Source organism: Aquarana catesbeiana, linkage group LG04 (genome assembly GCF_042186555.1).
Source record: "Aquarana catesbeiana isolate 2022-GZ linkage group LG04, ASM4218655v1, whole genome shotgun sequence".
NCBI classification, from domain to species: Eukaryota; Metazoa; Chordata; class Amphibia; order Anura; family Ranidae; genus Aquarana; species Aquarana catesbeiana.
Window position 1 is genome coordinate 466352611 of NC_133327.1, and position 23481 is coordinate 466376091.

Consider the following 23481-nt stretch of genomic DNA (forward strand, 5'->3'; position numbering starts at 1 on the left):
CGGCTATTATTGCTCAGCCTCATGCAAATAATAAATGTGTTAAGCAAGAAATGCCTGTGTCACCAACCTCTTTCATGCTCCCTTTGCTCTCATGTCTCTGCGACAATTTTGCAGCCAGCACAAATGGAGTTTTTTTAAAAACGCACTCTTGCATTGGAGGACGCCAACGCCACTCTAAGCGTCACCCCCACCTTGCATCATACCCCCCTCCTTTCTCTTTCAAAAAGAGTTTTCCCGCGCAAGCATGGGCCTCCGATCTGACGGGATCGGCTTGTGAGTGAGGGAGAGATGGCATGGAGGAGACCTGGAAGCCGCCCCTTGTGTAGGGGCGGTGAAAGAAAACAGCATTGCTGATTGTTTTCAGTTCTCTCTTATATTCAGCCTCATGAAGAGGGGAAGAGTTCAGCCCAGGTGGGGGTATCTGGAGGAAGCAAAAACCCCTCAAACTTACCGGAGGTCTGCCTGCTGGCTGGAGAAAAAGAGCATAAGAAGGTACGTGCTCTATACAGCCCCCAGTGGTGACACTTAGGCATAACAACATTTACTTTAAAGGAGACAATTCATAAGAAAATTTAAAAAATTTCTTAGAAAAACTCCACTTACTTTTCCCGCCGCAGGGTTTTCTGTGGTAAACCAACAGACCCAATCTTTACCCTTCACGGTGGGTTCCGTTAAACCTTCAGGAGCTGGGGATCCTCGAGGAAACCCACAATCCTGGACCTGCAATAGCACCACCGGCAGTAAACTTTAGGGCCTTAATACCAAAAAGTACTGGATCCTGGGGTCCAGCTCTCAAAAGAGAAGCATTCACAGGCAAAAACCTCGTTTCTTCGGACAAGAGGCCCGGGTAACCATTCAATTCGGCCAGAAAGACACCTTGAATGGATCTGTCTGCATAGCTAGCCCCAGCAAGGATTGCTCAAGAGGAGCTCAGCTCAGCACATCTTTACTCCATGACCAACACATAGTGGGTTATTTACTAAAGGAAAATCCACTTTGCACTGCAAGTGCACTTGGAAGTTCAGTCGCTGTAGATCCGAGGGGGACATGCAAGGAAAATAAAAAACAGCATTTTAGCTTGCACATGATTGGATGATAAAATCAGCAGAGCTTCCACTCATTTCAGATCTACCTCTTAGATTTAGAGCGACTGCACTTCCAAGTGCACTTTCAGTGCAAAGCGGATTTGCCTTTCGTAAATAACCCCCATAGACACTAGCGAAAAAACTGAGGTGCTTTCAGTAGTGGGAGGTGTTATATAGGGAGTGCACTTTTTTGTTTTAGGGCGTGCCAGTGTCCATCACCTGAAGGTGGCCTATAACCCACATAGTAACTATTATGGCTCTGTGTCCCCTGATGTATGAAAAGAAATTGCTTTTCTTTTCAAAATTGTCGATCTTTTTTTGTTTATAGCGCAAAAAATAAACACAGAGGTGATCAAATATCTCCAAAAGAAAGCTCTATTTGTGGGAAAAGAAGAACATAAATTTCATTTGGGTACAGCTCCTGGCCTGGTCAGGAAGGGGGGTAAATCTTCCGGAGATCAAGTGGTTAAGGTAAAAAACATTCTGTGTTCAGGGTTCCCACAGTCTTCCTTATAATTAGCTGAGCCTGATCTTGATCAAACGCTGTGCCCGAAAGCAGCAGCTCTCTCCCTTCTCCCTCCTCTCTGGACATGGAGGCAGCAATGGGAGCTGTTGTCAATCACAACCTATGAGGAAGGAGCAGAGGGCAGGGCTGAGCCACGCTGTATGCGTATCAATGAACACACAGAGCCCGGCTCAGAATCGAGCCTGCATGAGTGCTGCCATACTAAGCAGCTTGCTATGGGGGGACTTGGAAAAGGGGGGTTACCCAGGAGCCTGTTGGGGGACCATATAAGAGGAGGATTGGGGCTCTCGCAAAACCACAGAGCAGGGTAAGTATGAAATGTTTGTTATTTAGAAAAAATATTTTACAATAACTTTAAGTCCTATATGTCCATATCCAGTTTTTGGCAAACAAAAAATATTTTTCATAAACTAATAAGTTATCTGCTAATAAATAGTATTTATTTTTCATAAACGAATACGTTATCTGCTAATAAATAGTACACTTATCTTAAGTATTCAACTTACTTACACTGACTTTTATTGTAAGACAAGTTATTTTCTTTATGTAAATTTAACAGCATTTAAAAACTTACCCATTTTCCTCTTATAGATCACAGATTTATGATTTCTCTTTAATTTTTTTACTGTGCAATTTTCTACATGGCCACTGTTATCATCTACAATTTCTTTTTTACCTGTTTATAACAGAAAGTAAGAATTAATAAAAAGCTGTAAAAGTGTTCATAAAGGGTAGATGTACTCAATTTGGTCTAATGGATCACTTTCATAACAAATGGTGTTTTCAACTGTTTGATGCAACTTCAACTTAAAGTATAACTAATGGCAACGCTTTTTTCCAGGATAGGGTGGAGAAAACAAAACTGTCAGGGATTATAACCCTTCTCTACTCCAAAAAGGGAAAAAACGTTTTGCCTTTACTTTTATTTTAAAACAGGAGGAAGAAGCGTGTAAAGTATTACAATAATAAATCAGTTACTGACAAAAAAAATGACCAAATTGATCTCATAAGTTCAACATCTGACATGAATCGGGTTTATTCATGAATAGATGTGATCCAGTAAAGTGAATATAAACCAAAGAACAACACTTGCAGTTTACCAGTCCTTAGATTTGGTGGCTACATTAGTTATCTTTTTGGTCCTTCATTTTCACGTGCTGATCCTGCCAGTAACACACTTATTGTCTCAGGGCGACATCACTAACTCGCTGTGCTGCATCTATGGAGAAGGATCAGCACTGTCATGCTAGAACAGGATTTTTTTTTTTTAAACCTCCAGAACACCAACCCTTTCCATCATCTTCATAACATAGGGAGGGCTGTTCTGTAGTCCAAAAAGAGCAGAAAATGGCTAATTTACAATGGTCAGAGGCAGATACCATAAGAGGTTATCAACTCCAAAGAGTGTTTGGCAGGATTGACCTGTATTTTTGCATAAAAAAAAAACCTTTTTTTTTTTTTTTTTTTTAAATCAATTATATATTTACCAGAAAAAAAAGAGAGCAAACAAGAGTCCATTGCAAAGTCTTACATACACTTTAATACCAAACCAGTTTACTTTCTTAACACTTATTTTATTTAAGGTATATAGGGTTTATTCTTATATTAACCACTTGACCACTGGGCACTTAAACCCCCTTAATAACCAGACCAATTTTCAGCTTTTGGTGCTCTCACATTTTGAATGACAATTACTCAGTCATGCAACACTGTATCTATATGAATTTTTTGTCCTTTTTTTCACAGAAAAATTAATTTTTCTTCGTTTCTGTTATAAAATTTTGAAAATTAGTCATTTTTCTTCATATATTTTGGCCAAAATTTATACCGCTACATATCTTTGGTAAAAATAACCCAAATTAGTGTATATTAATTGGTCTTTGTGAAAGTTATAGCATCCACAAGCTATGGTGCCAATATCTGAAAATTGATCACACCTGAAGTACTGACGGCCTATCTCATTTCTTGAGACCCTAACATGCCAGAAAAGTACAAATACCCCCCAAATGACCCCTTTTTGGAAAGAAGACATTCCAATGTATTTAGAAAGATGCATGGTGAGTTTTTTGAAGTTGTCATTTTTTTTCCCACAATTCTTTGCAAAATCAAGTTTTTTTTTTTTTCTTTTCACAAAATTGTCATATTAGCAGGTTATTTCTCACACACAGCATATGCATACCACAAATTACACCCCAAAACACATTCTGCTATTACTCCTGAGTATGGCGATACCACATGTGTGAGACTTTTACACAGCGTGGCCACATACAGAGGCCCAACATGCAGGGGAGCACCTTCAGGCATTCTGGAGCACCCAGGCAAATTCTGCCATTTCTCTCCTACATGTAAAAATCATCATTTATTTGCTAGAAAATTACATAGAACCCCAAAACATTATATATTTTTTTTAGCAAAGACCCTAGAGAATACAATAGCGGTCATTGCAACTTTTTATCTCGCACGATATTTGAGTAGCAATTTTTCGAACGAGTTTTTTTTGGAAAAAAAAATGTTTTTTGCTTTAAAAAAAAACAAAACAGTAAGGTTAGCCCAATGTTTTTGCATAATATGAAAGATGAAGTTACGCCCAGTAAATAGATACCTAACATGTCACCTTTCAAAATTGCACACGCTTGTGGAATGGCGCCAAACTTCGCCACTTAAAAATCCCCATAGGCGACGCTTTAAAATTTTTTACTGGTTACAAATTTTGAGTTACAGAGGAGGTCTAGGGCCAAAATTATTGCTCTCGCTCTACCGATCGCAGCGATACCTCACATGTGTGGTTTGAACACCGTTTTCATATGTGGGCGGGACTTACGTATGCGTTCGCTTCTGCATGCGAGCACACGGACAGAGGCGCTTTAAAAAAAATTTTATTTTTTTTTATTGTTCATTTTACTTTATTTATTTTAGTTTGACACTTTTTTCCAAAAAAAAAAATTTTTTGATCACTTTTATTCCTATTACAAGGAATGTAAACATCCCTTGTAATAGGAATATGGCATGACAGGTCCTCTTTACAGTGAGATATGGGGTCAATAAGACCCCAAATCTCACCTCTAGGCTGTGCCTGAAATAAAAAAAAAAAAAAAAAAGATCCTGGCTTCGATCGTAGCGGTGAGTCGGTAGAAGCACCGGAGGGCGGCGGGAGGGGGGGGCGTCCCCTCTCGCCTCCCGTAAGAACGATCAAGCATTGTAACAGCCGCTATGATCATTCTTATGGTGTAGGGAATCGCCGGCTGAAAAAGATGATATCTGAATGATGCCTGTAGCTGCACCCATCATTCAGATATCCCCGCACAAAGTCAAGGACGTCATATGACGGAAGGCCGGAAGTGGTTAAAACGCTTTTTTTTTTTAAACACAAAGTTGTCCATTTATACAATATTTCTAACACATAGCATGTACATATCAAAAATGACACCCCAAAATAGATTCTCCTACTCCTCCTGAGTACGGCGATACCACATGTGTGAGACTTCCACAGCCTGGCCACATACAGAGGCTGGGTATGGCTGAGCATGGCCGGGTATGGCTGAGCATGGCCGGGTATGGCTGAGCATGGCTGGGTATTGCAGAGTATCGCCAAGTATGACTGGGTATCGCCGAGTATGACTGGGTATGGCAGAGTATGACTGGGTATGGCAGAGTATGACTGGGTATGGCAGAGTATGGCTGGGTATGGCAGAGTATGGCTGGGTATCACCGAGTATTGCAGAGTATGGCTGGGTATTGCGGGGTATTGCGGGTTATGGCAGAGTATTGCAGATTTTTGCAGGGTATTGCAGAGCATGGCTGGGTATGGCAGAGTATGGCTGGGTATCACTGAGTATTGCAGAGTATGGCTGGGTATCACTGAGTATTGCAGAGTATGGCTGGGTATCACTGAGTATTGCAGAGTATGGCTGGGTATCACTGAGTATTGCAGAGTATGGCTGGGTATCACTGAGTATTGCAGAGTATGGCTGGGTATCACTGAGTATGGCTGGGTATTGCGGGGTATGGCAGAGTATTGCGGGGTATTGCGGGATATTGCGGGGTATTGCAGGGTATGGCAGAGTATTGCGGGGTATGGCAGAGTACTGCGGGGTATTCCAGGGTATGGCAGAGTATTGCGGGGTATTCCAGGGTATGGCAGAGTATTGCGGGGTATTCCAGGGTATGGCAGAGTATTGCGGGGTATTCCAGGGTATGGCAGAGTATTGCGGGGTATTCCAGGGTATGGCAGAGTATTGCGGGGTATTCCAGGGTATGGCAGAGTATTGCGGGGTATTCCAGGGTATGGCAGAGTATTGCGGGGTATTCCAGGGTATGGCAGAGTATTGCGGGGTATTCCAGGGTATGGCAGAGTATTGCGGGGTATTCCAGGGTATGGCAGAGTATTGCGGGGTATTCCAGGGTATGGCAGAGTATTGCGGAGTATGGCGGGGTATTGCGGAGTATGGCGGGGTATTGCAGGGTATGGCAGAGTATTGCGGGGTATTGCAGGGTATGGCAGAGTATTGCAGGGGTATTGTGGGGCATACCAGAGTACTGTGGGGCATTGCAGAGGGCATTGCAGAGCATTGCAGGGCATGCAGAGTAGTGGGGATGGCTGAGCATGGATGGATGGATGGCTGGATGTCTCTGTGCAGCGCTGTGGGCACTACACATGCAGCCCACAACGCTGCAGCCATCCATCCAGTCACCTCTCCGCTCACAGTGTACCGATCGGTACACAGAGGGGAGGAGAGGAACCGGCGTCATCAGATGACGCCGGTTTGTTTACATGTGATCGCTCCGTCATTTGACGGAGCGATCACATGGTAAACGGCCGCGATCAGCGGCCATTTACCGGGATCTGTGATGCGCCGGGTCCGGTCACAGATGCTCTAGAGTGCACGCCCTAGGGGTCGCGCGAGAGCAGAATTCTGGGAGGACGTCCCTGGACGTCCTCCCAGAGTTAAACAACCGCCCTGTAGCCGTCATTTGGCTATGGGCCGGTTGTTAAGTGGTTAAAAAAGGTCACTGATATGCACTATATTACCAAAAGTATTGGGCCTTTAAACCCACATGACCTTTAATGGTATTCCAGTCTTAGTCCGTAGGGTTCAATATTGAGCTTCAGCACTTCTGGTCAGGCTGTCCACAAGGTTTAGGAGTGTATCTATGGGAATGTTTGACCATTCTTCCAGAAACGCATTTGTGAGGTCAGGCACTGATGTTGGACGAGAAGGCCTGGCTCGCAGTCTCTGCTCTAATTTATGTCAAAGGTGTTCTGTCAGGTTGAGGTCAGAACTCTGTGCAAGCCAGTCAAGTTCCTCCGCCCCAAACTCAATCATCCATGTATGGACCTTGCTTTGTGCATTGGTCCAAATCATTTGGTGGAGGGGGGATTAGGGTGTGGGGTTGTTTTTCAGGGGTTGGGCTTGGCCCCCTAGTTCCAGTGAAAGGGAACTCTAATGCCCTGTACACATGATAGGATTTTCCAACAACAAATGTTGGATGTGAGACTGTTGTCGGAAATTCCGATCGTGTGTACATAAGTCTGACGCACAAAAGTCCACGCATGCTCGGAATCAAGCAGAACAGCCGCTCTGGCTAGTGAACTTCTTTTTTCTTAGCTCGTCGTACGTGTTGTACGTCACCGCGTTCTTGATGTTCGGAATTTCTGACATTTGTGTGACCGTGTGCATGCAAGACAAGTTTGAGCCAACATCCTTCAGAAAAAAAACCACGGTTTTGTTGTTGGAAAATCCTATCGTGTGTACAGGGCATTAAGGCGTCAGCATACCAAGACATTTTGAACAATTTCATGCTCCCAACTTTGTGGGAATAGTTTGGGGATGGCCCCTTCCTGTTCCAACATAACTGCGCACCAGGGCACAAAGCAATCATGAAAGAGGAAATGTCACCAGCGCACCGGGATCTCTAAAAATGGGTCCAAAAACTTTAATCACGTAGTGTCAAAAAAAGCAAAAGCGATGTTTCTGAGCCACGCAGTACCCCTTCTTCAAGCATGTGACAAATTCTTTCCCACCAGATACAGATAAGGCTTTCGGAACTGATACAGCAACTGATCGGTCCAGAGAAACTAAGCGGTTAAGAAAAAGACACAATTGACCTGGAGTTGCATGGACAGACTTTATCTGAGTACTACAGAGTGAGGAAAATCCCAAGGGGTTTTCGGATAAAGAACCAGCCCACGATGGGGGGGCATAAGCGTGTTCTAAATAAAAAAATTAGACCCATGGTATGGAAAGTATTATATGTAAAAAGGTATATATAGAGCGGAAAGATGGTCAGGTCCACAAACTTACATCCCATTGGAACACTGAACTTCGAATAATCCTGGTGTGCAGGAGTCACTAGATCAAGCCTCCCTGGGAGCTAAGGTATAGAAGTCTGCCCATAAACAAGCCCACATGAAACGTCCCCAACAAGGGAACAAATGTAGTATATTGGGTATTATGCCAATAGTGGCAGGTAAATCTGTAAGATAATTAAGAGTAGTGTATATGATACACCCCACAGCACTGTCAAGCACAGAGAAAATAGGGATACATGGAAAAAAAGTGATGAAAGAAAGTGACAAAGGAGTGCAAGATAGGGCGTAGGTGAGAATATACCTACTGGATAGTGTGCAAAACAAAGATGAAGGTGGGATGTAAGAGGAACAGTGAGAATTATGGAAAAGGGGATGAGCGAACACTGGGAGCATGCTGAAGAAAGAGAAACCTTATGGGTGATGTTCATGAGAGAACGATATAAGTGCAGAGTGAAAAGAGTGAAAAAAGTGAAAGAGTGGAATGTAAACAACTGTGACATACAATTACCCTGTAGTAACGGGTATAGGAAATAACGTTTGCAGTGAAGCGAGCAGTGCGAGCCAGTCATCTGGTCAGTTGTAAATGGGGACTCACAGGTGGGCTTGTCAAATAGGGCGGACAATACCAGCGTCACACAAGCGTGATGACGGGCGGGAAGCGTCTGCCCGCCAATGGAGCCAAACCTAACCCCGCCAGTGTATCAGCCAGACAGAAAATACAGCAAGGGCGACAAGGGGCGGCGCCTGATGCGAAGCAGTATTTGACCGGCCCACCTGGGAGTCCCCATTTACAACTGACCAGATGAATGGCTCGCACTGCTCGCTTCACTGCAAACGTTATTTCCTATGCCCGTTACTACAGGGTAATTCTATATGTCACGGTTGTCTACATTCCACTCTTTCACTTTTTTCACTCCTTTCACTCTACACCTATATCGTTCTCTCACGAACATAATCCATTAGGTTTCTCTTTCTTCAGAACGCTCCGAGTGTTCGCTCATCCACTTTTCCAGAATTCTCACTGGTCCTCCTTACATCCCACCCTCATCTTTGTTTTGCACACTATCCAGTAGGTATATTCTCACCTACGCCCTATTTTGCACTTCTTTGTCACTTTCTTTCATCGCTTTTTTTTTCATGTATCCCTATTTTCTCTGTGCTTGACAGTGCTGCGGGGTGTATCATATACACTACTCTTAATTATCTTACAGATTTACCTGCCACTATTGGCATAATACCCAATATACTACATTTGTTCCCTTGTTGGGGACGTTTCGGTGTGGGCTTGTTTATGGGTGGACTTCTATACCTCAGCTCCCGGGGAGGCTTGATCTAGTGACTCCTGCACACCAGGATTATTCGAAATTCAGTGTTCCAATGGGATGTAAGTTTGTGGACCTGACCATTTTTACGCTCTATATATACCTTTTTACATATAATACTTTCCATACCATCGGCCTCATTTTTTTATTTAAAACATTTTCATTATTTACAGATATTTAATATTTTCTCCTGATGAGTCGGTCTATGGACGAAACGCGTCAGTTTTGAGGATGTAACCCCTTATTCCCATCAAGATTTTTATGAATTTTACTGTACATTACAAGTCATACTTATGAAATATGTATTATTGTCCTCCTGTTATGGCAATCATTATTATTATACAGTATTTATATAGCGCCACCGTTTACGTAGCACTTTACAACTTGAGGTTAGACAGTACAAATACAATACACTTTGATACAGTAGGAATCAGAGGGCCCTGCTCCTTAGAGCTTACAATCTAAGAGGGAAGGTCAAGAGATACAAGAGGTAATAACTGTGGGTGATGTGCTGATTGAGAAGATAAATGTACAGTTGTTAGGTGGGGGCCAAATAGGCTTCTCTGAAGAGATGAGTTTTCAGGGATCGTCTGAAAGTGGATAAAGTAGGAGAAAATCGGACGGATTGAGGTAGAGCATTCCAGAGGATGGGGGAGGCTCTGGAGAAGTCCTGAAGGCGAGCATGGGGTGACAAGGGAGTTTGAGAGCAGGAGGTCTTGGGAGGAGCTAAGAGAACAATTAGGTTGGTATTTTGTGACTAGGTTAGAGATGTAGCTGGGGGCCAGGTTGTGGATGGCTTTGTAAGTTATAGTTAGTATCTTGAATTTAATTCGGTGACTGAGTGGCAGCCAATGGAGGCATTGGCAGAGGGGTGTAGCAGACACTGAGCGGTTTGTGAGGTGGATGAGCCTGGCAGCAGCGTTCATGACAGACTGAAGTGGGGATAGCCTATTTAGAGGTAAACCAATGAGGAGGGAGTTGCAGTAGTCGAAGAGGGAGATGACCAGGGAGTGGATTAGAAGCTTTGTGGTGACATTGGTTAGGAAGGGGCGTATCTTGGAGATGTTGCGGAGATTGAGGCGGCAAGCTTTGGATAGTGATAGAATGTGGGGTCGAAAGGTTAGTTTAGAGTCCAGGATTACACCTAGGACCTTGGCGTGGGGAGATGGGTTGATAGTTGAGCCATTGATATTGACAGGAAAATCAGGGGAGGTGGCACCTGAGGGAGGAAATATCATGAGCTCGGTTTTGGATAGGTTGAGTTTGAGGAAGTGATGTGACATCCAGGCTATGTCTGCTAGTAAGTTGGTAATGCGTGAGGAGACAGATGGAGAGAGCTGGGGGGTGGAGAGATAGATTTGGGTGTCGTCAGCGTAGAGATGATATTTAAAGCCATGGGAGGCAATCAACTGACCCAAGGAGGTGGTGTAGATTGAGAAAAGGAGAGGTCCAAGAACAGAACCTTGGGGGACCCCAACGGAAAAAGGAAGAGGAGAGGAGGAAGTAGAGTTGTAAGTGACACTGAAGGAGCGGTGGGATAGGTAGGATGAGAACCAGCGAAGAGTACAGTCACGGAGACCAAAGGAGTGGAGTTTTTTGAGGAGGAGGGGGTGGTCCACTGTGTCAAAGGCAGCAGAGAGATCCAGGAGAAGTAGTACAGAATAGTGTCCATTGGCTTTAGCCATTAGTAGGTCATTTGAGAGTTTTAGGAGAGCAGTTTCCGTGGAGTGTTGAGGGCGAAAACCGGACTGAAGGGGATCAAGAAGTTTATTCATGGTCAGATGGTCGCTTAGTCGGTTGTAGACCAGTCTTTCAAGAAGTTTGGAGGAGAAGGAGAGTAAGGAGATGGGACGTAAGTTGTTGAGATTGGTGGGATCCAGTGAGGGCTTTTTTAGTATGGGGGTGACTAGCGCATGTTTTAGAGAGTTTGGGAAGATGCCACAAGAGAGGAAGAGGTTGAAAATGTGAGTTAGAGAGTGTAGAATCGAGTCAGAGGGTGAGCGCAGCATTTGCGAGGGAACAGGATCCAGGGGGCAAGTGGTTAGATGAGTGCTAGATAAAAGTTTTGCAACCTCAGTAATAGTAGCAGGGTTGAATGAGGGAAGTAATGATTGTGTCTGTGGACATGGGGTGTTGCATGGGGGAGGTTTTTGCGCATTGGTGATCTCCTCATGAATTTTATCAATCTTAGTTTTGAAGTGATTGGCAATCTCCTGGGCAGTGAGTGAGTTGGTGGGTGGAGGCAGTGGAGGACAGAGTAGAGTGTTGAAGGTAGAGAACAGTTGACGTGGACTGGATGAGAAGGTGTTAATGAGTGTGATAAAGTAGGTCTGTTTGGCAGTGTGAAGGCAGGAGTAGTATTTTAGGAGGGCAGATTTATATTGTGTGAAGTCATGTTTTATACTCTGTTTATATGTATGCTATGTATTTCCCAAGATGTCTGCATATGCATTGAGCAATTATTTGTTATATATATCATTACGCAACTTGACACTCATGTACATTAAACTTTAATTTTACTCTCAAATTTGTGTTTGAACCTGCCTCATTTAAAGTCCCACACTCTATTTTTATTTTTTTTTGAAGTTGTAGATATCTAAACAGTAAGTGGTTTGGGAGCGAGAATTCCTCTTTAAGTGTTTGAAAGGTTTTAGGCCCGGTTTCTGTCATGACTTGGGACAGGTATATTATACCATATGAAGCTCACAGTGCCGGATCTGGGACAGTATCTAGTTTAGGCATATGATTATTGTGCCATAGTGGGGTGTGAGAGTGGAGCTGAGTCATGTTTTGTTTTTCCAGTGCGGTATCCCATACCCTCTGATGATGCGAGAGCATCCCCATATTATATCTAGGGAATCTATTGCTATGTGGCTCCTTTCGAAGAATCACCTGGACAGGGGTAAATAGTGGGTGACCCAGTTTATCACACACCAGAGACCTATAGCGCTGCGTCTCTATCGTATTAAAATAATATATGTGTGAGAGCTGTGAGGCTAAATTGTAGTCTTGTATGTCTGGGAGGGCATATCCTCCCTCCAATGTGGGGTTTTTAGTACATGCCAGGCTAATTTAGGTCTACTGTTTCCCCAGACAAAGGAGTTTAAGATTGCTTCCATCTGTTCAAAGGTTTTTAGGGGAATGTAAAGAGGGGCATGCCAAATCATGTACAAAATTTTAGGCAGGAGGATCATTTTTATTAAATTTATTCTTCCCATCACTCCCAGGGGTAGTCTAGACCAGGTCTGAGTTTTGGATTTGAGGACTGTGAATAGGGGTTCTATATTAAAAGGGATGTAATCTCTAAGGTTCCTCGTAACTATCTACCCCAAGTATTTAATCGCAGACACTCTAGTCAAGGGGAGTTCGGCATTAACAGGGGTGGAGGGAATAGATCTAGGGGAAGAATTTGGCACTTATCCCAATTAATGCGTAGTCCTGAATATTCACTCATCTTTTCAATTATAGCCAGTGCCGATTGTATTGATGCTCCCTGATCTGCTAGATACAGTATGGCGTCGTCTGCATATAAGCCTATTTTTTTCCAGGATTCGCCCCGTCTTAAGCCTATTATATTTGGGTCTGATCTTATGGCTATAGCTAACGGTTCTGCTGCAAGGGCGTTGATCACAATAAACAATTGTGATCACATTGTTTACCATTAGATTCGTTAACCCGGCACATTTTGTTATAAATGTTTTGTCTAAAAAAAATGGAATTGGCATGGTGTCCTTCCAGCTTACCACTGACCTCTCATCCCAGCCACGTTCTTTCATGAGAGCACAAAGGAGTGGGTCACATCTGCGTACATGACACGCACAAGCAATAGAACTAAAGGTTCCAGCATTCGCACACACATACACCAATATCTCTCTAAAATCGCTTAAATTTTTTCCATTTGAACACAATACATGCATATCATTCTCTCTTTCTTTTAACTCTCATTAATATCTCCCTGCCTTAATTCTGCTTTCCTTATTTTGTTCAGATATTCTTTATATCTAGCTTCTATGATCAGACGGGCAGCCAGAGTGCTCATCCCATCTTCCCTCTCTGACCACATATAAAATATTCTGTTTTAACTCTCATTTCTCTGTTACTTGACTTCACTAGTTGTAGTGCCTGACCCCAAATTCATCCCACAACTTAACATGAAAATGTCCCTTTTTGTCTAGTGTTAATTGTCATCCTTGATCCATCCTGCTCACATAGATAGTTGTTTCTCTAGCTGCTTACTCTGCATGATTCTTAGTCCCTGTGGACCTTGGTAACCCAGTTACTCATTGTGGATCCCTGTCCACTTTAACCATTAATCTAGGGGCTCAGTATAGGCAGAACCGCACCTTCGGTTCATATATAGCGCTCCTCTTGAGCTGGGCATTTTTGAGGGTCTCTTACCCTTCATTCCCTTATTTAATTTAATGCCCATAATGACTGGCCAGTCTTCTCTACTTGTGCCTATACCCTCTTGCCTCTAAACTACTTTATCTAGCAGATGTACTACATATACCTGTGCACAGCACTATTCTTCCCTTTCTTATCTATAACACTCCGATGGACAATAGACAGTGACAACATAACATATAACCACCAATCAATACAGTTCGATTAAGGGGAGTAAAATAGGTACCCTTTGTCCCGAAAAATGCCTTACCGATCAAGGAAGTCTAATAACTCAAATGTAAGCAAAAGGCTTACCTCAGCCGGCTGATTATCAGAAATTCCCGGATCGTCTCAAGCTCCTCGTTTCGGATACTCTGGGTCACCTGGAATCCCCTCCTAAGGCAAAGCTCGCCATGCTGACTCGGTTAAATTGATGATAGGCAACTCCTATCCTCATATTGATTAGTGGTTCCAAATTAATAATAACTACTGCAGTAGGGAACAGACAAAAAAGATACGCTCAGCATCTTTCCAAATAACTGTTCTGCTTTATTATGACCCAATTGAAGGTTTTTATGCACATGATTATGTAGATATCACATTAATATTACAATTGTACGTTTATGGTAACAAGGGGCGTTACATAGGCAGGCTAATTCTAATCAGAACTCGAAAGAATGTAAACATGTACTGAAAACATTATTAGTGCTGTGTGCACAGTAAGGGCAGTGTGCAATACATACAAAAAAAAATACAATTATATACAGAATTTACAAATTTTCATTACATTTGTATCGCCACAACCGGTAGAGCGAGAGCAATAATTTTAGCCCTAGACCTCCTCTGTAACTCAAAACATGCAACCTGTAGAATTTTTTAAACGTCGCCTATGGAGATTTTTAAGGGAAAAAGTTTGTCGCCATTCCACAAGCAGGCGTAATTTTGAAGCGTGACCTGATGGGTGTCAATTTACTCAGCGTAACATTATCGTTCACTATATGAAAAAAATTGGGCTAACTTTACTGTTGTCTTGGGAAAAAAGTGTATTTTTTCCCAAAAAAGTGCACTTGTAAGACCGCTGCGCAAATACGGTGTGACAGAAAGTATTGCAACGACCGCCATATGTATTTTTTTTCCAGGAGGTTTTTATTGAAGTTTGTCAGGTTAACAGAGGAATACAATTGACATGTAAATATAGAAGTACAGAAAGTAAGGATGTTAGTACAATGCATCATCTTATGCACATATGATCTGGAATGAGTACATAAGTCCACAGCACTAGTGTGGTAGCGTAACAAATTAAACAACAAAAACATTTGTGCTTCAGACCAGGTGCTACTAAGTACCAGAAGGTGTCTGTTTCTGAAAATGTACAGTGTATCTCGAGAGGTACAGACTACACTTGAGTGTGCCTGAGCATCTCTTCCTGGCGGGGTTGGGGTGGATGTGAGGTTCGGGGTATGGATGGTGGTTTAGTGTATACCGCCAAAGGCCAACCCGAGAACCATTCACCATTACAGGGACCTTGCTGTGAATGGGGGGGGGGGGGCAATGTAGATTGGGTAAGATATATAGACATGGGCGGTATATCAGGGCCAACTATGTAACCCCGAAGAGGTGTTGAGTTTACTAGGGGTAGGAGGGGGAAGGGTATCCAGTGACCATTCAACGTAGTATCTCTACTTGGAGCGATCGAGTCTGAGGGGGGGTAGGAGGCAAGGGGGCTAAGGAGTTGTGTGTGTGTTTCGCGGATCCCGAGAACCGATTTATGCGTTCATGGGGTGGGGGTAGATCAGTGGCTGAGTTGGTCAACACTGTGCACTCTCTAAAATGTAGCCAACAGGCCCAAGTGTTAGTAAATTTGGTTGGGTTAACGTGTGCTTGGCAAATAAGTTTTTCCATGTCCGCAATTCTGTCTACCCTTCGGATCTATTCAGTTACTGTGGGAGGTGCAGTGTTCTTCCAGAGGGTTGGGACGCACAGATTGGCCGCATTGATGAGATGTAGCGTGAGGGATTTTTTATATGAAGAGGGGGGGACTGGGGTGTGATGGAGCAGTTAATGTGTAGGCGAGAAGGCTGGTGTGTAGGTAGTAATTTGGGAGATCAAGCGATGGATTTCCGTCCAAAATGGTTGTATAAGAGGGCACTCCCACCATATGTGAAGTAGGGTGCCTCTCGCTGCATTACATCTCCAGAAGGTTGGAAGGACAGCGGGGTGAAACTTGTGGATCTTGTCAGGTGTCCTATACCACCTGGAGAATAGTTTGTATCTATTCTCCTGTGTCGAGATGTTAATTGAGCCTTTATAAATGTGACTGAATATGCGTTCCCACTTGGCAGGGAGAAGATCTATGGACAGTTCAGATTCCCATTGTCTCACGATCTTATCATGCTTAACATGGTGCTTTGAAAATAAGAGAGCATAGGTAGTGGAGATCAGGTGATGTTGAGGTTCTGCACTGTTGCACAGTAGTTCAATAGGTGTGCATTCTCTGTGCCAAAGAGAGGTAGCTTTAGCCGTGTTGAGAAAATGTCGAAGTTGCAGGTATTTATAAAAGGGGATGTTGTATTCCGGAAGTTTAGCGGAAATAGCTGGGTGGGGCAGGAGTGCACCATTGTGAAAAAAGTTGTGCAACCGCCATATGTATAATGTTTGGGGGTTCTAAGTAATTTTATAGCAAAAAAAAATGTTTTTAACTTGTAAACAACAAATCTCAGAAAGAGGCTCGGTCCTTAAGTGGTAAATAGTATGTTGTCTGTATCACAATTTGTCACATGCTTGAAGAAGGGGTCCTGCGTGGCTCCAAAACATCGCTTTTGCTTTTTTTGACACTACGTGATTAAAGTTTTCGGACCCATTTTTGGAGATCCTGGTGTGCTGGTGACATTTCCTCTTTCACGACTGCATTCAGTTTTAGCCGATGGTCATTTCAGCACCCAATTTGAAATATAGCCGTTTGTGCAGGAACGTGTGCGTTGGGAGTATTGTATTGGAGGGCACAAAGCAAGGTTCATAAAGACATGGATGAGCGAGTTTGGAGTGGAGGAACTTGACTGGTCTGCGCAGAGTCCTGACCTCAACCTGATAGAAAAGTTCAAGGAGAAAAAGTCATGTGACGCGTGACAATACTCGTTGGGGGTGGGGCCTAGTGACATCACTTCGCTCATCCATAAAGACACTACCCTGTTTGCTGGCTGCTGCCACAAAATCCAAGTGATCCTTAAGGGGGTTGCACGCCCTAAATGTGATATGTATGTGGTCTGAGTGCACCAGAGCCAGTGCACAAACAAAATTTGAAGTTTTTAGATAGTTTCTTATTAATTTTTTTTTAATAATTCAGCACTTTGTCAGTCTTTTTCACTTCTCTATGAGCACTACCACTTAGGATTACCTAGGATATAATGAACCCATTAAGGATATAATCACCCACAAGAGGATCTTTATACCCCTTAAAGTGGAGGGCCACCCTGAAAAAAAAAAATTACACCAAAAATCCTAAAAAAAATTTAAAAAAACATTTGAAAAAATCCCACAAATTTTAAACTTACATAAACCCTTGTTGCTAGGCAGTCTTCCTAATCTGCCTCTTCCTTTTCCGCAGCGTCTTCTGCTCCTCAGTGAGCGGCCCCGTTGTCTTCTGGGAACTGTGTGTGTTCCCAGAACACCACGGGGCCATTCACAGAGCGCTGCGACGCTCGTGCGTGCGCAGTAGGAAACTGGCAGTGAAGCCGCAAGGCTCCACTGCCTGTTTCCCTTACCTAGGATGGCGGACCCGGGACCCGAGAGCCAGGGAACGGGTCGGCCTCGGGCGGCCGACATCGCGGGCACCCAGGACAGGTAAGTATTTATTTAAAGTCAGCAGCTACAGTGTTTGTAGCTGCTGACTTTTAATTTTTTTTTTACGGCCGGAATCCCGCTTTAAAGGGGAAGGCGCATGGTGACCTATTATGGTCAACAATGGAGGTGGGCGCATAAATGTGAAGGTGTAGGGACACTGAAGGCGTTTTGTGCGTTTTCACAGTATCAATGGATTTGCTTTAAACACTTGGACTTTATCTGTTATGTTGCACCAGTGTATTTAACACGCACAACTTCTTATTCACGGACACTGGCATCGTAGTGGTGCTATATTGCATTATATTACTATTGTTTTTGCTCTAAGGTGACACCCACTGTTATTATTTACTATTTTACTTCATGCAATTTGGTTTATACTGTTTCATTGTTCAAAATTTAGGTTTCACATATAGCATTTATACAGTGTGGCATTGTATGATTTAGGTCAGAGGGGAGCCTGTACCATCTCTAGCACCTTTGGGATGCACAGAGTCCTGAACCTCAACCTGATAGAACACCTTTGGGAATGAATTGGTGTGGAGACTGCGAGCCAGGCATTCTCATTCAACATCAGTGCCTGACCTCACAAATGCGCTTCTGAAAGAATGGTCAAACATTCCCATAGACACACTTGTGGGCAGCCTTCCCAGATGAGTTGAAGCTGTTATAGCTGCAAAGGGTGGGCCAACTTAATATTGAACCCTATGTTCTAAGACTGGGATGCCATTCAAATGCCTGTAAAAGGCAGGTGTCCCAATACTTTTGATAATAAAGCGTATGTCTACCAGTCTGCATGCCTGTCAGCATCAGGTGAGTGCATCAAAAAGTTAGCCCAACATTGGGTCCCTTCTCAAAATATCAGCCTGTGTCCTTTCATAACTTATGAGCCTGGAGAAGGTACAGGAAAATGCAAGTGGTTATGTGGGGAATGTAGATTGTTCCATTCAAACTCCCAAAAAAGGGCAGGTAACAGGGTTTTAATAGACAAGCTGTGAAGATCCTGACCATATTTAATAATAACCCACCACTCACCCTTTCACATAAATATAGTTATTGCATATTTCATATAATTTAAATTAAATATAACTCAAGAAAAAGAAAAACTCAAAACACTTTTGTGAATGGAATTCATTGATGTTTTGATGATCTGGCCACCGGCATGGAAATTTAAACATAATGCAAAACAAATATTTTCAAGCCCCCAAGTGGCCGTACTTCCACTTACAGTGGATATTAAAATTCTACACACTGCAGGAATATCTGGCAAGTACTGGCTGTGTGGTACATGTGACAAAAATCTCCCATATTCTTCACGTCTGGGCTATGGGGTAGAATGGCAAGATGGAAGCCTTTTCTTACAAAGAAAAACATCCAAGCCTGGCTAAATGTTGCAAAAACACATATGAAGTCTCCCGAAAGCATGTGGGAAAATGTGTTATGTCTGATGAAACCAAGGTTGAACTTTATGCCCATAATTCTAAAAGATATCTTTGGCCCAAAAAAAACCATTGCATATCACCAAAAGAACACCATGCCCACAGTGAAGCATGGGGGTGGCAGCATCATGCTTTGGGGCTGTTTTTCTTCAGCTGGAACAGGGGCTTTAGTCAAGGTAGACAGAATTATGAACAGTTCCAAATACCAGTCAACATTGGCACAAAACTTCCAGGCTTCTGCTAGAAAGCTGAACATTTAGAGGGGACTTCATCTTTCAGCACGACGACGACCCAAAGCATACATACAATCAACAAAGTAATAGCTTCAGCAGAAGACGATTAAAGTTTTGGAATGGCCCAGACTTCTTTTCTGATTGAAAATCTGTGGGGTGATCTGAAGAGGGCTGTGCACAGGAGATGCCCTCGCAATCTGACAGATTTGGAGTGGGCAAAGATGTGCCATGCTGATAGACTCAAAAAGACTGAGTGCTATAATAAAATCAAAAGGAGCTTCAACAAAGTATTAGTTTAAGGGTGTGCACACTTATGCAACCATATTATTTTAGATTTGTATTTTTACTTCCCTCCACCTAAAAGATTTCAGTTTGTTGTTCAACTGAGTTGTACAGTTTATAGGTCACATTAAAGGTGGAAAAAGGTCTGAAATGATTTATCTTTGTCTCATTTTTTACATCACAGAAACCTGACATTTTAACAGGGGTGTGTAGACTTTTTATATCCACTGTATGTTCTGTAACTCGGTTTATCTTAGTGTCTCAAGAAGGTGGGGAATCTCATCCAGCTCTAGGGCGTTAGTCTGCTTTTTGGATGATCTTCAATCAAGCAGCTGTTGGTATTTTTATTTTGGATTACCAGTTACACAATTGTATCTACAGCACACAATGGGTGTGCTGTACACAACTTGCTTGTTAGTGGCTGTTCTGGGGTTTCAGGCTGATGAACGAATGCGGATTAAGAACATTTTGTAGTTCTTCTGAAACGCGTTCCTGAGCACGCTCTCGCAGTGGTGTATCCAGGCTGTTCATCCCTCCATGCACAGTAGACTCCAGCAGTGAAGATATGGCTCTTGTGGACTAGCTGACAGCAACAGCGGCTGTAGCTCCAGCTTCTCCAGTCTCTCAAGCTGCTTCATTCCCATTCATCTCTGGCCTATCTTCCTTCCCTGGGTGTTAGGATCCTCAAAAGAAGTGTCTAGGGCCCTCCTCAGGCACACTCCAGAGTTAAAGAAAGCATGTCTCTCTCAACTGTCTATTGGATTTACTGGTACCACATCCTTTGAAATCAGTACATATCAAACAGAAAATCCCTACACAGAAAAGTAGTAATAGGATTTTTTAGGTACCACACCAAAAAGTATTATTAACATTTGTAAGTTTTATTCAAAACATTTAAAAAAATGGTTTAAAAATAGCTCCATAAGACAGAACAACAAAGACAGGGAGAAATATTCCACTATGTTTGGTATGTTGCAGATTACAACACAGATAGGTTATAACTGTAATGCAGCGAGAGGCAAGAAATATTGCCCCAGATATGATATTCCATTAAAGATTCCAACACATGAGTATCTTCTACGCATTTCAAGGGACAAGGCCCATTTCTTCAAGAAGGAACTACTACTACTTAAGCTAGATGATGTTTCTGCTCTCCCTGTAAGCAAGGCTGTTTTGCTGGTATCTTAAAAACCTTAAAGATCTGCTAAGGTACTCCTGATTCAACCCCATTGCGAGCAGTTACTTGCTAATGATTGCAAACATTTTCATGTCTTATTTTAATTTTATCAGATCCATATTTTTCCCATCTAAACAAGACTCATTTCAGTTAAGGATGTTCCAATATTTTGGGATCCTAAGGACAAGAAGCTATTATCTCTATTGAGGTCACTTAAAACTATACCAGGTTTGGTATTGCAACCCATTTTTCCTCTTGATTTTGTAGCCTAGGCAGTAATGGATTGGTCCAATCTACTACGCTGGGAAATGGCTACTGAAAATGTGCTACAGCACCTTATTGATTTGATGGATTAAAGCTTTCAGGTTATCAAGTATCATTGTGAAGCTATCCTGTATAACACACATCTAGGCAACATAGTTACATATAGTTAGTCAGGTTGAAAAAAAAAAAGACACAATTCCATTTAGTTCAACCATAAAAATAATCTTTGGCTCAGTTGCTTTTCCTGGATAACCGAGAGCTTGAAGGGTACCTGGCCAAGATTATTAAGCATGATAAAAGGGAGCAAAAGCATACATTTGCCTCAGCACTGTATTTTCCAATGTACTGCTGTACTGTAGAAAAATGTAAAATTTTGCATATGGGAGGCAAAAATATGAATGCAATCTACTCATTAGGGGGAGAACCTCTGGGGGAATCTAGGATGGAAAAGGACCTGGGGGTCCTAGTAGATGAGAGACTCAGCAATGGCATGCAATGCCAACAGAATATTGGCATGCATTAAAAAGGGGATTAACTCCAGAGATAAAACGATAATTCTGCCACTCTACAAGACTCTGGTCCGGCTGCTCCTGGAGTATGCCATCCAGTTCTGGGCACCAGTCCTCAGAAAGCATGTGCTGGAACTGGAGAGTGTCCAGAGAAGGGCAACAAAGCTAATAAAGGGACTGGAGGACCTTAGTTATGATGAAAGATTACGAGCATTGAACTTATTCTTTTTGGAGATGAGACACTTGAGAGGGGATATGATTTCAATGTACAAATACCGTACTGGTGACCCCACGATAGGGTTAAAACTTTTCAGGGAAAGGGAAATTAAAAAGACGCGCAGCCATTCACTAAAATTAGAAGAGAAGCGGTTTAACCTTAACTGTGTAGAGGGTTCTTTACTGTAACAGCGGTGACTATTTCAGGAAAATTGACTATTTCACAACTAAGCATTAATAACCTAAATGAGGGAATGCATAAACAGAGTATACAAACACTAGGAGCAATATAAAACAAAATTAGTGCAGCGCAAGTGATAAAATGTACATATTAAAATCATGCATCCAGTGCATAAATCTTGAAAGGGAAAGGTTGATAACGTTCCAACAAGCCACAATAATCGCCAAGCCAGTAGTAAATTTGCGCTTACCGGATATGGTGGACCTCTAAATTATAGGAGGTCATAAGAGCCTGGGTTCCTTATGGAACTATTAACGACCTAGATCTCTTGGAGCAATCCCTAAAAAAATTACTTTATCCCCTTCCTTCCCCAGTTTTTTTATGGCAGGGACAAACAGGGGAGGGCACAAGATGGACAATCTGGACTCTTTCCTAACACAAAGGAAGCCATCTCTTGCAAATTTTATGTCAGTATTCTACTGTAATTACCTATTCAATAGTTTTTTAAATCATTGATGCTCCCGGCTAAATCCACTACTTGTGGAAGAGAATTCAACATCCTTATCGCTCTTACAGCTTCTCTTATAATTTTAGTGAATGGCCGTGTGTCTTTTTAATTTCGTGGAAAAGTTTTATCCCTATTGTGGGGTCACCAGTATGGTACTTGTACATTGAAATCATATCCCCTCTCAAACCTTTCCTCATAACTAAGGTGCTCCAGTCCCTTTATCAGCTTTGTTGCCCTTCTCTGGACTCTCTCCAGTTCAGACACATCCTTCCTGAGGACTGGTGCCCAAAACTGGAAGGCATACTCCAGGTGCGGCCGGACCAGAATCTTGTAGAGTGGGAGAATTATCGTTTTATCTCTGGAGTTAACCCCCTTTTTAATGCACGCCAATATTTTGTTGGCTTTGCTTGCAGCAGCTTGGCATTGCATGCCATTGCTGAGCCTATCATCTACTAGGACCCCCAGGTCCTTTTCCATCCTAGATTCCCCCAGAGGTTCTCCCCCTAGTGAATAGATTGCCTTCATATTTTTGCCACCCAAATGCATTATTTTACATTTTTCTACATTAAACCTCATTTGCCATGTAGTTGCCCACCACATTCATTTGTTCAAATTTTCTTGCGAGGTTTCCACATCCTGCAGAGAAATTTTTGCCCTACTTAGCTTAGTATCGTCTGCAAATACTGAGATTGAGCTGTTTATCCCAATCTACCAGGTTGTTTATGAATAAATTAAATAGTATTGTTCCCTGGACAGAACCCTGGGGGACCTCGCTTTCTACAATGGACAATTTTGAGTACTCCCCATTTATCACTACCCTCTGAACTCGCCCCTGTAGCCAGTTTTCAATCCATGTACTCACCCCTATGGTCCATGCCGACAGACCTTAGTTTGTACAGTAAACATTTATGGGGAACTGTATCAAATGCCTTTGCAAAATCCAGATACACCACGTCTACGGGCCTTCCTTTATTTAGATGGCAGCTCATCACCTCATAGAAGGTTAATAGGCTGGTTTCGCAAAAACGATTCTTCATGAATCCATGTCGATTACTGCTAATGATACCGTTTTCAGCAGCCCAATGGTGTAGTGGTTAGCACTTTCACCTAGCAGCAAAAAAGGGTCGTTGGTTCAAATCCCAACCACGACACCATCTGCCTAGAGTTTGCATGTTTTCCCCATGCCTGCGTGGGTTTCCTCCGGGTACT

The 23481-nt window shown here is 42.7% G+C and overlaps 1 protein-coding gene across 8 annotated transcripts in view; it reads right to left on the reverse strand.

Moving 5' to 3' along the window:
• The window catches only part of ARID4B (AT-rich interaction domain 4B), a 1373103-nt gene that overhangs the window by 179602 nt on the left and 1170020 nt on the right, over positions 1-23481 (reverse strand). For 7 of the 8 annotated variants that reach the window (XM_073627572.1, XM_073627571.1, XM_073627570.1 and 4 more), the window contains one exon: positions 2186-2287. The exons of the other annotated variant lie outside the window; for it this stretch is intronic. In XM_073627572.1, coding sequence (XP_073483673.1) covers positions 2186-2287 — 102 coding nt within the window. The remainder of the gene's footprint in view (positions 1-2185; positions 2288-23481) is intronic. 8 annotated transcript variants of the gene reach the window in all.